This window comes from Netta rufina (assembly GCF_964035555.1).
Source record: "Netta rufina genome assembly, chromosome: 1".
NCBI classification, from domain to species: Eukaryota; Metazoa; Chordata; class Aves; order Anseriformes; family Anatidae; genus Netta; species Netta rufina.
Window position 1 is genome coordinate 165,870,977 of NC_140123.1, and position 14,233 is coordinate 165,885,209.

The following is a 14,233-nucleotide window of genomic DNA, read 5'->3' on the forward strand; positions in this document are numbered from 1 at the left end:
AGAATCAATCTTCTGAGTGTAATTTCAAGCTCTTCAGCCATCCTCTGATAATAATATGTAACGATCTTTATTTTGTACTTTGTCTGAAACCCTCCAGTGATTAGACTGCAGAAAAACACTAGCATTAAGGCTTAAGGTAATGCTTGAGGAACCTAATAAATGGCTTTGACTGAGACATTTATGGAAAGGCAGCTACTTTGGAGTTCCTGCTGAGTGATGTTGGCCTGTGTAAGCAAAATAAAACACCCAGCTTTTGTATTCTTTCTTGAATCCAATAATAGCTGAATGTGGACACGTGTGTGGCTAGGTGTGCCATAATGCTATGAAGCTATCCCTTCATGGAGGCAATGGGACACTGCACAGCATCACTGAAAAATTAAGTATTTCTATTATACTTTCAGATGATTTGATACTGATTGCCTACTTTTCATCTTTCTGCTCCACTTCTGCCTCATCTCCTGATTAATTGCTGAAAAGTTTAAACATTTTTCACAGGATCAGAAGGATCAAGCAGGAGAAATTCTGATCAAAAATCATCCCTAGAGAATCAACCGTAGCCATTTTATCATATTAATTATTTCCTTGTCCTTTAAAGATTTTTCTATAACTTTTATTATCCTGTCTGCATAATCCATAATTTTAGGAGGGAGGCTTAGCTACACTGTGAATTTACAGCCAGAAGTTTCAGAAGCTATTCTGCTGGCTTACATCATGAAGTTGGATAAACAGTATGAAGTTTATTTTACAGGAAAAGTACCATTCTCTACTATCATGAGGATCATCTAGTTCTACCCCTTTGCCATGGGCAGTGACACCTTCTACTAGACCAGGTCTCTCAAAGCCTCATCCAGCCTGGCCTTGAACACCTCCAGGGATGGAGCATCCACAACTCTGGACAACATGTTCCAATGCCTCGCCACCCTCTGAGTAAAGAATTTCTTATGTCTAATCTAACCTACCCTCTTTTAGTTTACAGTCATTCCCCCTTGTCCTATCACACATGGTGGAAGAAACCACAAGCAAGCATACTCCTCCCAGCAAAGAACTTGGGATGCTGACACCTTGCCATCTCCACTCTTCCCAGACTGGAGCCAGAGGAGCAGTGGAAGCATGAGCAGGACACCAGAGCAAAGGGATAGATCCTAGACACTGCATGCATAACAATTTTAACTGTATTGTTCTTATTGAGGCATTTCCCATATATAGCTATATTCCTAAATTTTTTAATCCTTCCTTTTTTTTTTGTTAAAAAAATTAATCTGCATAATTTCTTCCCCTTCCCCTTCCCCTTCCCCTTCCCCTTCCCCTTCCCCTTCCCCTTCCCCTTCCCCTTCCCCTTCCCCTTCCCCTTCCCCTTCCCCTTCCCCTTCCCCTTCCCCTTCCCCTTCCCCTTCCCCTTCCCCTTCCCCTTCCCCTTCCCCTTCCCCTTCCCCTTCCCCTTCCCCTTCTTCCCCTTCCCCTTCCCCTTCCCCTTCCCCTTCCCCTTCTCCTTCTCCTTCTCCTTTTCCCCATACTTAATTTATGCTAACAAAAAAAAAAAATCTCAGCTTTCCCTGCCCTTCCCCTGTAACAGGATTTTGAGTGTGACAGGGCTTGCACAAGCATGGGCACACTTAAGCAAAGGATGACAAGGATTGCTGGACTCTGGCTAGAGCTGGAGTTAGATTTTGGTATAAGGTCAAGGTCATATCTCAGGTTTGCAGGGCTCTTCAACAAAGCATAAAGCCTGGGCTCCAAAAGGCCCATCAGGTGTGGCTGAGCTAAACAATGTTATTCACTGTGATCCTTCTGCATCTGTTACTACATTTCCATAGGCACCCCTAACTCCCTGGCACTCCCTGCCAAAGAGTCCCTCCACAGCTTCCTTTGTATGTCCCCTCTAGGTACTGGAAGGCCACTATAAGGTTTCCCTGGAGCCTTCTCTGCTCCAGGATGAATCAGCCTCCAACCCCCCTCTTCCCCCAGCCTGTCTTACAAGAGAGGTGCTCCAGCCCTGATCATCATTTTTATCACCACCAGTGTTTGATAACACTCTTCTTAAATTTAACAACAAAGCTTGAATTATAATTTTGGATTCTCCCATGGAAACTGTGCATAGATAGGGATATAGTAATACATATTTTTCCCCTACCAAAACATAAGCGAGAAGCTTTGCTTTGTACGCTAGTCATACCTTGTGTGCAGCCACTCTGCATGTACATTCTACCCCTAAAATAATTCAGGCCTCATCTGGACTGGAGTTGTTTGCAACTTGCTGCTAAGGCCTAGGCAAAACTAATGCATGTGTACTGATGTTTTAGACATGCTCTTGTATATACATTTTTATGATTAGACATAAATAGGAGGGGGACCATTGTGGTAGATGTTAGACTACCCTCTTTCCAGGCTAGCACAAGTTTAGCATAGACATAGAGCTATCAGGTGTGTAAGTGGTACAGTGGCATCAGCTTGCATGGATTGGGTATTCTCAGGCAAGAACTGATTTTGGCCTGGACATGACAACTGACACTATTCAACACCTAAAAATATGGAGAGGAGAAAACTATTTATGAACACATGGTATAAGAGGGTTGTTCTCTCATGACAAAAGGGTAACTACAGCATGTAATTGTGGTTAGCAAATAGATTGTAAAGCAGCCGTAATGTATTAGCAAGAGAATGGCAAAATGTGTTTAACTCATCCCATCTGGATGATTTCTTGTTAGCAGAAGAACAGAAGCAAAAAGTTTCACAGAAGATATATATATATATATATATATATATATAAAAAGATAATTAAATAAAAAAAGGAAAAAATAGCTTCTGCTTGAGACAGGAGAATACAGTTGACAATTACTTAGTCTAATTACCTAATTAACTAAGGTTAATCATTTTTAAGACATTCTCCTTTTTAGAAATAATGCTGTCATTTTCAACAAAGATCAATAGACATTTAACCTGAACATTTTATCTCCCTTATCCTGAAGCAATCTTGTATTTTTAAAGAAATGCACCTCAAGCAGCAGCAAGACAAAAACACGTTGTAAATTGTGCAATTAGAAAAATAGCTGAAAATGAGCAAAAGCACTCAGCATTATTAACTACAATAACATAAGGTCCCCCTTGAAGTGAAAGTCCTAGATTATTACCTTCTTTCTAGCTTTCAAAATATACACTAGGCAATTTTGAGCAGTTTTAAATCAATCACTTAAAAAGATGGAAATAACATTTTAAAATAGAATAACAATAATACCAAATGTTCTTGCTTTATTGCAGTGCAATTTTAATCCTTCTAAACCTCAAACTGTTAAAAGTTTTATGAAAAAACGAACAAGCACAGCGCCAGACAGAACTTCTTTCTAAAATGTCAATACTTACCGTAGAGTAGAGAGAGGATGTGCTGGAGACAAGTGATAATGAGGACCCGTGTACTTTAAAAAAAAAGGAAAATAACATGAAATATTGATGGAAGCATAAAACTTCCTCCATGTAGCTCAATAACTAAACATATTTTTAAAATGAGAAACAATTTTCCACAAAGAGTAGTTATAAGTTATCAGTATGGAAAAGCTATTGACATTTTTTCTTGCACTTGAAAAGATTGTTTATACAGAAAAAGCACTTTCATGCATGCTAGGTAGGAGAGTGAGCCAGTGAGATTCAGCATTATTACCAGCAAACCAAACATCTCTTTTGTTGTTTTGACAACAAATCATCTGATAAATACAGTCTTTATAGAAAACAAAAATTGAGTTGTTTATATACCTGTCCAAAGCTCAGCAAACTGCTTTTACAAAAGAATATGCTTAGCAAAATCATTCACATTCCCCAGGATGAGCTCCCAGGATTTGCTCAGCAGGTTTCCCTCTTCAGCACAATACAGACCAGTGCATGCTGGCATTTGTAGTTTGTGTGAAGTGATACTGCAAGATGTGGTGACATACATCCATTAATCACCTGTAGAGTTTGCCTCAAGACCAGAGTGAAGATTGAAGGACTTCACCTTAAAAAGTTGTTCCTGGCCTCTCTGAAAATGTGGAGTGAAGACTAAACTAAGACCAAATTGCCCCTTCTGCTTCTTATAACACTCTAAGGACAGACACACTAACGGAAAACTTTAAATATGATTTATTTCATTACTTCTTTTAATTTTTGTTTCAAAAGAAACTTGTTTAATATTTATACTCTGCCATTGTATGACAAATATACTATTTTGTTGAGATAGCTCTCTGTCTGTCAAGGTGTCTGTATGCCAAACTGGCAATACAAGAATACTTGGATTAGTCAAAAAGACTTTAAATCTAATTTGGTAACTGGGTAATTATTTACAAAGTTGTGGTCATCCCTGAAATCCTGTTGCTTGCAGTCAAGACCAGGTTTTCATCCTCTGCTTTTAAACTTTCAGCTAAGTTCCCATTCTGCTTTTGTACTCAGTGGTTCTACCCATTACCAGATTTGTTTTACTAAAATTTTCCTTAGAACTAATATCTTAAATAAAATACTTTTGGCCTTCCAACAACATAATTTCATAATCTCTAGTTACCATGAAGTCCTGAAAACCGTTTATTATTGCTGCACTGACTTCCATTTACCGTGGTTGATTGCGGTTATCCATTCTAGCTGGATATGAGACATGACCAATGAAAAAGCTTTTTTCAAAGTCACTGATGACCCATTACTGAAATTCTACATTTAATACCTCTTTTTTTCTATGCCTTTTTATTTCCCTTGTTTTCTCTATTACTCTTTCACTGTTTCTTTTGACAATTCACCTATTCCTCAGCAAAGGGTCTGTAGTCACCTCTGTCCTTGAATTAGGTGATATGCTTTTGTGCAGTCAGCCATCAGAGGATGTGCTGACAACTCACAGCTTGATCTGTCCTGCACCCTACTGCTAGTATTACATACCCAGATGTCTGCCTGACATATCATCTGAAATGAAGAAGAAAAAATTGAAAAGTAAAAGTGTTATTTGTCCGTTATTTCACCTACAACTCATTTTTTTCCTCTTTATCCCATAGCTATGAGCTTTGGGTTAGCGGAAGATTTATTTTTTATATATATTTTTAATTTGCTTGTTTTAAAGACCATTTATATTGTCATCGCTTAGCAGTAAGCAAGACGGGAGAGAATGAATCTCCATGAAATTTTATATTTTATTTTTTTTAAATTAAAGGACGTGAGAAATTAGTACTTAACAGAATCCTGCAGATGATCAGATTTAACAGAAATGTTAGAAGAAAATGTTACCATGCATTTAGTTAAGACTTGTTAAATGCTCTGGGGTTAAAAAAGAAAATAAACCAACAAACAACAAAATAACTACAATAACAAAACACAAAACAAATCCAAAAAATAATATTCAAATTCCAGGTGTTGTATACTATTAGAGAAACAAGAAAGACTAATGATCTGCATAAAGGCAGCAACTTGGTTAGATTAAATGGCGGAGTTTAGATGCAGAAATTCATTGTGTTTGCTGTAGAAGGCTGCAGGGAAGTAAGGAAATTAAATGACCACAAAAGACAAGGGATTGTAAGTGACACGGGCTTAAAAAAAAAAAAAAAAGGCATAAAAAAAAAGCAGAAGTAGGACTAAAAAAGCATGGAATCACAGTAGTCAAGGTATGCTAAGACACTTGAAATTTTGGTGCAAATGGAACAAAATAATTTTCCAAGAATGGCATCCTTTCCCCTCAAATTTCTGGGACACATGAAGTAGTATAGTATGATGTACTCTGTATTACATATTACTGTGGGAAATAACTATCTACTGTGCTCTAGGGTAAGGAAGTACACTGTGGGGTTCGCTAAGGAAGTATACTTCTTCTAGCTCAAGAGAATTCAAAGAAGTTTCACAAAATTATCTAAACTTTCACGTTGCAGTAGAAGTATTTGAACATTGTACTACACTTTGGAGATTTTGGGGCCTATTCACTGATCCAAATAATAAATCAGTCTTACCTTCCTCCATGCTGTCCCTGAATGAACCTGAATGACTAATGGCTCGTGGTCTCTCTTCTAGGGATGTAGCACTGCCACACAGTTGGGAGTCATCATACAGATCAAAAGAAGTGTCTTGTGCAGGGATGCTGTTTGAACGCATCATACTTGGTCCAGGAAGGTTAAACTGAGACAGGTTGGTTGGGCTCACTGGAATACAAGGCTTTATTAATGAAGTACATTTCCATTAAATGAACTTTGGTTCAGCACAAAGTTGCAATGCAGGAAGAGCATGGTTAGGCTGACTTTACATGGCTAAGAAAATGAAAGGCTTTTATTCCCATATCCAAAGCCGCCACAGAAAGGTGAAAGAGATGATCTCCAAGGAGCTGGAGTTATATGAGACTAATCCTGTAAAACATGTGGTAACAGTAATGCTGGTGTCTGAATAAACACTTGTTCGTTTTGACAGCCCAAGACAGAAAAATCAATGGGAGAGATTCAAAAGTTAAAAGTTAAAAAAGGAATAAGAAGTTGTTAGTATTTTTTATAAGCAGCTATTTTAATAAATGAGCATTTGCATTTCGGTTTTTCTTGTATGAATATTTTACCAAGTACTGTAAAGACCAAAGCTTTATTGGCATAAGGAGGACATATCTGTCTTTTGATTTTCTGCAGCACCAATAGCCATATCAAGTTAAAATTCTTCACGGGCCAGCTGAATCTCATCAAAATAAATAGGAATAGTCTGGTCACTCATAGTTCTAATCCAGAACAGTATTGATGAATCTACTTTAAGCTTTCACAAAGTCTGTTTGTCATAGGAAGGAAAGCCAGGTTATAGTTCACCTGGACTACAGCGTCAAGAAGAAGCAGCTAATCATCTATCCAAATTCAACCTAAGTATTTGGAGTTTTATTTTAGATCATTCAAGACGTGCCTTAAATTGTGCTGTGAGAGACAATTATTCCATGGAGCTACAATAACGGTGAGAAGGAAAGGACAATGACAAAATAAATAATAATTTTTAAAAAAGCATATCCTATTACTCTCTGATGTGAGTGCAAGAACTATGAAAAGAAAGAAAAAGAAGGTAGTAATAAGCAGAAAATGATAGAGTGAGAGAATCACTGCTCAAAGACAGCTGTGTCTCCTGCAAGTATATGGAAAAAATCCTAAGCAGTGGCTTGCTTAGACAGCATCCAATTTCATTTTTAAAAGTGGCTTTGTTCAACTTCTTTTTCCCATATGTAATAAAGACCAGCGCTTGTATGGATGATCAAATTGCTTTCAAGTGATTGTAACCTACAGATGCTATAAGCTGTGACAGAAGTGTGAATGCTTCAAAGGTTGCAGCAACTTCCACAGCAAGGACCTAAAACACAATAGCTCTTTGTGAACTTAGGTTTGTGTCCAGTGCTGTGCAAATAAATGGTTTTCTATAAAGCATTACAGAAAAAATAAAATTATTAATAAAACTAGATTTGGGTTGTATTAGCCTGAAGTAAGATCCAGAATAACCGAATCTAAATATTAACCTGCAATCAAATAAACCTAAAGTGTGACTCACATCCTAGAATATTACATTCTCTTAAAGGATAGGACTTAAACTGGACCTAATGCTATAGCTAGGTCCAGCCACTGAAATGAATTAGAAAAGCCTGCCTCAAAACAAACCTGTACATAAGAAGAAAAACAATGCTTAGCATCTGGGTTGAAATCCACTAAAATAAATGGAAAGAATCCTACTGTCTCTGTGAATCCTCAGATTGGCTAATAGAGGAGTAGCTTTGAGCTAAAGGCTAATTTCCTACTCTGCCTCAGATTTTTGTCTCCTTGAGCAAATCACAGAAAATCTTTTTTTTTTTTTTTTTCTTTCTTTTTTTTTCTTCTGTATACAAAATAGGAGGTACCCTCACCTACTCCATGAAAACTTCGGTGAGTTTCTCTCCATTACTGGAGTACCAAAATATGGCAGTAGAGATGTTAAAATGAATGATCTAGTTTAACAAACTAGGATATATGAACAGTTGAATTTTATGGTACTATTCTGAAGTGGGAGAAATGGTGAAGGGAAATAGCATTTACCCAGGTTGGAAAAGTGATATTTTCCAGTTGCAGATGAAGACATAGCTGAAGGAGAAACAAGCGGGGACTGACTGCCAGTGTCTTGCAGGCCTCCAGTTGAATGGGAGCGTAGCCACTCCTTTCCTTCCTCCTGACTCGTCTGCCGGGACGATGGAGTGTATCTGAAAAACCACAGCTGACATGCTCAAAACAACGACGAGGTTTGGAAAGAAATGGGTGTGACATAAATATACTTCACTGGTTAGAGAAAACATAACCCTTGGAATGTATTGAGTCTAATTAGTGAAGTGATTATCACCAGGGATTTTACCAAAGTAATGTTTACTGTCCTGTTAGAACAGAAAAATATACAAGACTTGAAACCCCTTCAGTTTCAACCCCCTCCCCAAAACAGTATTCCCTTTCTTTGAAGAGATATGATGATAAACCATAGAAAACAGACAACTGAGCTGGCAGGAGAGAACTGCAAAGCTAGCGGAAGTATATAGGGTGATGCAAAAGCTTAGGAGCTGCATGGCTAGGATGGGCAATGCACAGACTAGAAGCCAAGAAAAGTGAGTAGCTGCTTATGAAATGATACCTGCCACATCAGGTGGGCAGTTGGTTAAATGAAGGGAGTGAAACAGATCAACAGCTCTGAAAAAGCAGTTTGCATTGGTAATGACAAGCACTTGTGTTCATATGCATGGCCTGCTTGACACTGTGTCCTGCCCCAAATTTGGGGGAGGGAAAGGGACAGGAAAAATTTGCAGAAACAAGCTATTGGGAAGGAAGAAATCTGGAAATCAAAGCACTGATTGATTGCTTCCTATGAAAATCTAATAAAACATGTGCAACTGCCACATGGGCTAAGAAGGAGAACTGATAACTCATTGCCCCAGACTGTTTTGGCAGGGCTGGAAGAAGGGCAATTCTGGCAGTGGTTAAACAGTAAAATGGGCAGGTAGTGTGGGTATTAACCAAGAGACTGTTTTCAGAAATGTCTGCAATAGCCCATGTCAATTAGCATTATATCCTGCAAAGAAATGAGCACCTTCTTCAACACTGTCATGAGATATCAGCGTTCCCCAAACAGCAGAACAGAAGGGGCTTTTGATATTCTGGCCTCAGGCTCATAAAGCACAAGTATTTCTGCTTAGAAAGCAGATTGAATGAACATTCTAGTTCTCATGTTGTGCTTGGGGTTTTATGCAGTATTCTAATGCATTAAAACATCTTGTCCTGATTAAATATTTATTTCATTTCTCCTTTCAAAAAGACAGCAATGATCTTTGCTTCTAAATGTGGTGTAGAAGAGTTATCTGGTGGTTATCAGATCAGAGAGATGGGAAAAGGAGAATTCAGGATCTAGGTCTTGGGCGGGGGTCTTTGTACATTAAATCAAACTGACAGTCCTTCTGGAATTACTGATCAGGTTTGTATGCCTATAAACTGTTTCTCCACTCCATTTCACTTTCAGCTTTCAGCCACCATTACAGTCTTATAGCCACAAACCTCAGTCATTCCACTGTACCCTTGTTGGGTCCCCTTTATGCCTTCTTCATATCAACCACTGTTTCCATTAGTCCAAAGTGATTGTTTAGGGCTAATGGGAAAATCAATTAAATTATTTATAAGGAAAGGACAATGCAGAAGAGCACTATCTTAAATTTTCAAAAAATACCGTTTTTTTTTTTTTTTTTTTAATAACGTGAGATTTTAGCTGTGTAATTACAGTGACTGGAAGGCTGCAGAGTGTCTGTGTGCATGCACATATACCTTTGCTTGCCAAGTCTACTTCCTGGATTAAGGACATAAGCTCCCATGCCTGATGAGACAAGATAAATTACCTAATGATTCCCTATTTTAAACATGAAGAACAGAAGTGGGCAGATGACTTCTGTTTTCTGTGTTGAAGATGGCTCTAATTACTGGGGAATTAATAGCAGAATGAGACTCAACATTGCTAGGTAGGGACCAAGATGAGTAATTGGAGTAGGGATCATTTTGTCCTTACAAATCTTGGATACAAAAATAATATTTTCTGGATTTACACTTGAGTAGGTCTTCAATTCAAATTGCATGAGTGTTTGCCTTCAGAGTTCAAGTTCAGATCTACCTGTTAAACTTTGCTTTTCTCAATACTTTCAATAATTACATTGCATTGCAAAGATACCTTGTTCTTTCTTTTAGATCTCCAGGATCAAATGCCTCCTAAGATTCATCCCATAAGAAAAGTGTTCTTAACAGTATTTGCTTTCCAAGATATATCTCAGAAGGAAATTTATTCACTAAGCAGACTTGGAAAGAAAAAGTCCACTGTCAAAATCTATGCTTTTTTGTTTGTTTGTTTTGTTTTTGATTTGAATCTAAGTACGATGAACTGTTCTAAATAGAATTAATATAATGAGAAAGAAAGTGAAAGTGTAGAAAAAGTTACAGTAAAACAGAGAAGCAGCAGTCATGCTCAAAAAATGTATATACCTTAATCCCTTTTTGGGTAGTGTATTTCTGTCAAGCTGCATGCTGTTAAAACAAAAAAAATCCCTAAGGACATACAGTAAACAGGACTGTTCAGAATTACAAATTTTAAAGGTCTAGATATGTGTGCATAACAGAATGTCATTTAATGCTTTTTAATGTATCTTTCACAATAAATTCCTGACTCATTGAAGGGGACAAGAGGACATGGACTGTCACACGTTCATTTTTCAACTAGACAAGCTCTAAGCTGGGTCAATAGCAATTTGGAGACTGTCCAAGTCAGAAGGAAGTCTTTCCCTACCATTCCTATCCTTCCTGCGGCTTCTCCCCACAATCTGTGCAAGAATCATATGGTCACAGTATGAATCTTTATTTTTCACAGTTTCCTATGATGCACCAGTAGATTTTCAAAAGAGATGAAGGTTGTGGCACCTGCTAGGAGACAGCATGGCCTTGCCAGAAGCCAAATGACAGCTCAGCTTGAAGAAATGAGTGCTAAATATACAGACCCTTGGCTTTCTGTTGCTGTGGAGCTCACAGAGTGAGGTCATGGTCTGGAAAATGAAAAGTGGCACCAAAGCAATGTTGTTCCATATTCATGCACAAACAGTGGCAGGGCAGCTGATTATCAGGGATCTACAGCTGGAGTTTTCCTAATTCAAACCCTATCACCATTAAAGAGCTGCCTAAAAAGGCTCCCCCGAGTCTTCGTCATGATTGAATGTAATGTGGGCATTCCCTCAAAGACTTAGCAGATCAGGTTGAATTTGAACTTGTTATCATCAAGTATGTTTGGCAATGTTTTTTTCCTGTAAGAACATAATGTCATGTCACCGTATGGATTAAATAACAAAATGGCTTTATAAAGTTTCTGTATTACATATCATAATCACACCTCTGAGAGCAACAGTAACTTAAGACCATACTTCCTACCCAAGAAAGTTCTCACACTGTTGCTAAAGGTCTGTTTATATTGTACCAGGGATGCTGGGTGCCCTGCTTTCATTGGACTGCCTTCACCAGTAGATAACAAGCAGGAGCAAAGAAGGGTTGGTAGAAGGAGAACGTAAATTTCAGTGCATCATTCCTGTATTTTTTAGTTCCTTACAGAGAAGAATAGGGCCTTGATGTTCCTTTATGTACCTTTATGCATCTCTAAATTTCAAAACAAATAAAGATGATTATAAGTGAAACAGCTCCTTCTGCAAATACTTCAAACATCGAGCCCACTCCATTCCCTTGTTTATTTTGCACTGCTGAAACCATCTGCAAGTTCTCTTGGTGGAAATACAGGAAGTCTTACAGTTCTTGGTTCCCTGCCCCTGCTGTGGATTTCAACTTGGGAAAGGCAAAGAATGGCCATGGTACAATGTCCTTGGGCAGAGAAGCTATGGAATAAAATAAATGCAAGCTAAGGAATACCCAGAGCCAAGGTGATATGGGACGTATAGGTGAGTTTCTGTAAGTGGTTGAGCACACCACAAAATCTGATACATGATGTGCTGTTTCACACCTTAAAAACACAACTATCAACTCTGCCAATAATTCAAAACAATTGAAATTCTTGAAGAGCTTAAGTGGATTTCAATGCATATTCATGGTCCTCAAGACTAAACTGCATTCTAATGAAGTAGAACGGAGCCAACCAGTTATGCAATTAGAAACTACTGCCACTCTGCAAATCTTTAAATGCAGGCATTATTGCCGATGAGACCACAGCAAAGTCCTATATTTCTGCATTCTTACACACCCCTTGCTGTGTCACTTGGACCAAGCAGAAAAAAAGATACAAATCTGTAATGCTCAATGGCAATTAAGGATCAAAAGAATTAATTAATGATGATGTATCCACATGGAAAATTTTATCAATTAAACCAGTGATATTTCACCAGTTAACCCCAGCAGAGAGCTTTATTTTACAGTATGAGGAACTCTGGCTTATTTTAATCCTTCTGAATTGATGTAAACTGAAATACAAGTGTCCTCTCACATAAGGAGTTACATTGCTATAACAATGGAAGTAGAAGTAGACTTCTCTAAATAAATACTGCTGGTGCAAAACTGGCAAAAGTCCTGAAGGACATACACATTTTGCTGGGGGGAAAAAAAAAAAAAAAAAAAAAAAAAAGGAATATTTTGCCAATATTTACTGAAACTATTTTCTGCTTTTTACAAAGCAATAGATCTTCATGGAATGACGTAAAATTTTTCTGGAACAGACTTTGATGCTATATGGATACAGCATTTGACAGGAGGCCTGTGTTTACTGTGTTTATGCCATAGCATTACTTTGTGGATAGCCTGAAGAGCAACACTGTGACATCGTCTGATCATCTCTGGAGGGATTGAGATGTGCCAGGTGTGTGTGGGCACGTGGCAGAGAACTTGTAGATTTGCTGTCTCTGTGGCAGGTAATGGCTGTTTTGGAGACATAGATGTGCCTTGAGATTTTGGCCTTGTTTCTGTATTCTTTCCAATTGCAACAAATATTTCTTAAAACTTGATGTCCCAAAGTCTTTAACCTAAACCTAGAACCCCTTAGACATCGCCTCATCATTTTCCACTTAGTATATGTGAAAATATATCCTGCCCTATTACATTGCTTCAATCTAATAAACTGTCTCTCACTTCTCTGACAATTCTTTTCCAACCTGTTAAGGCACCTATGAGAATATTATTTGAAATAGCATAAAGCTCTACTAAGTTCAGGATTTCTGACCATTCCTTTCCTTGACTCACAAAATCTCTTTTCCTGCAACTAAGTCAACTTAGTATTATTTAAAATGACATTAATGACAAACCTCGTGTCATCTGCTACTTAATCTGTTTTAACATCCTCTGTATCCTTCCAAGAATGTGAGGTCAAGCAAGCCTTGCCCATAATCACCTTGTTCTCTGTCCCAACCCACCTCCTCACTTTCCTTCAAAACTTATTTAGCCCCTGTGACTACGGGGCTAATTCAGACTCTGCCTGAAGCAAATAAGTGAAGAGTTCATCGGGACCAGTGAATTGGAGATGTAAGAAATTTATAAGTAATCTTTAACCTTTTCATTCCCTTTTAGCATGTGTGCTGTTAGTGATGTTTAGCTATCAAAACACAATCCGTGCTTCAACAAAGAAGAATAAAAGCAACACATCATTTATTTGTATTATTTATTATTAGCTCTCTCTTCTCTTTTCCTAGACTTTTCTCTGCATAGAATATATGTAGCTTGCTAGTTCTGTCTCATTTTGTGCTTTGGTCTTTCTGATCTTGTCTCTATATTATGTTAGTATATCTCACTATATAGAGCACTCATTCCATCTTGTGTATGCTGTAGAGTGACCGAAGAAAAAGACTAAGCCTCTCTGAAGATAATTTCTCATGCCTTGCCAGAATACAAGAATTACCACAGGTATCTGAAATATAATCTGAGTCCCCCCACAACAGTTTACAAAGGAATAAGGACATAACCTTTTGCCTACTATATCTGCTTTTAACATTGCAAAACAATGCTTTTGTTGTGAGAAAATACTTTCCTACGTGGAGGTTTTTCTTTTAAAAAGTTTAGAAATGACATAGCACTTGTAACAGACCTTTGAGAAAAATAAAACTGCAGAAACCCTACTGGGGCTATAATTCCAGAAATGACACCATTTTCTCTAGGTACATATATTAGTTTTGAGGCCAGATCAACATGATAAATGGTTCTCTCTGGACTCAATCATTATATCCCCATATGGACAAATCTGAAACTTAAAATATTGCCAAAGGCAAAGT

At 37.8% G+C, this 14,233-nt stretch overlaps 1 protein-coding gene across 2 annotated transcripts in view; it reads right to left on the reverse strand.

Moving 5' to 3' along the window:
- The window catches only part of NAV3 (neuron navigator 3), a gene marked incomplete at both ends in the record, with an annotated part of 270,085 nt that overhangs the window by 42,203 nt on the left and 213,649 nt on the right, over nucleotides 1-14,233 (reverse strand). For both annotated transcript variants that reach the window (XM_084295258.1, XM_084295257.1), the window contains 4 exons: nucleotides 3,358-3,410; nucleotides 5,943-6,131; nucleotides 8,010-8,170; nucleotides 10,473-10,514. In XM_084295258.1, coding sequence (XP_084151384.1) covers nucleotides 3,358-3,410; nucleotides 5,943-6,131; nucleotides 8,010-8,170; nucleotides 10,473-10,514 — 445 coding nt within the window. The remainder of the gene's footprint in view (nucleotides 1-3,357; nucleotides 3,411-5,942; nucleotides 6,132-8,009; nucleotides 8,171-10,472; nucleotides 10,515-14,233) is intronic.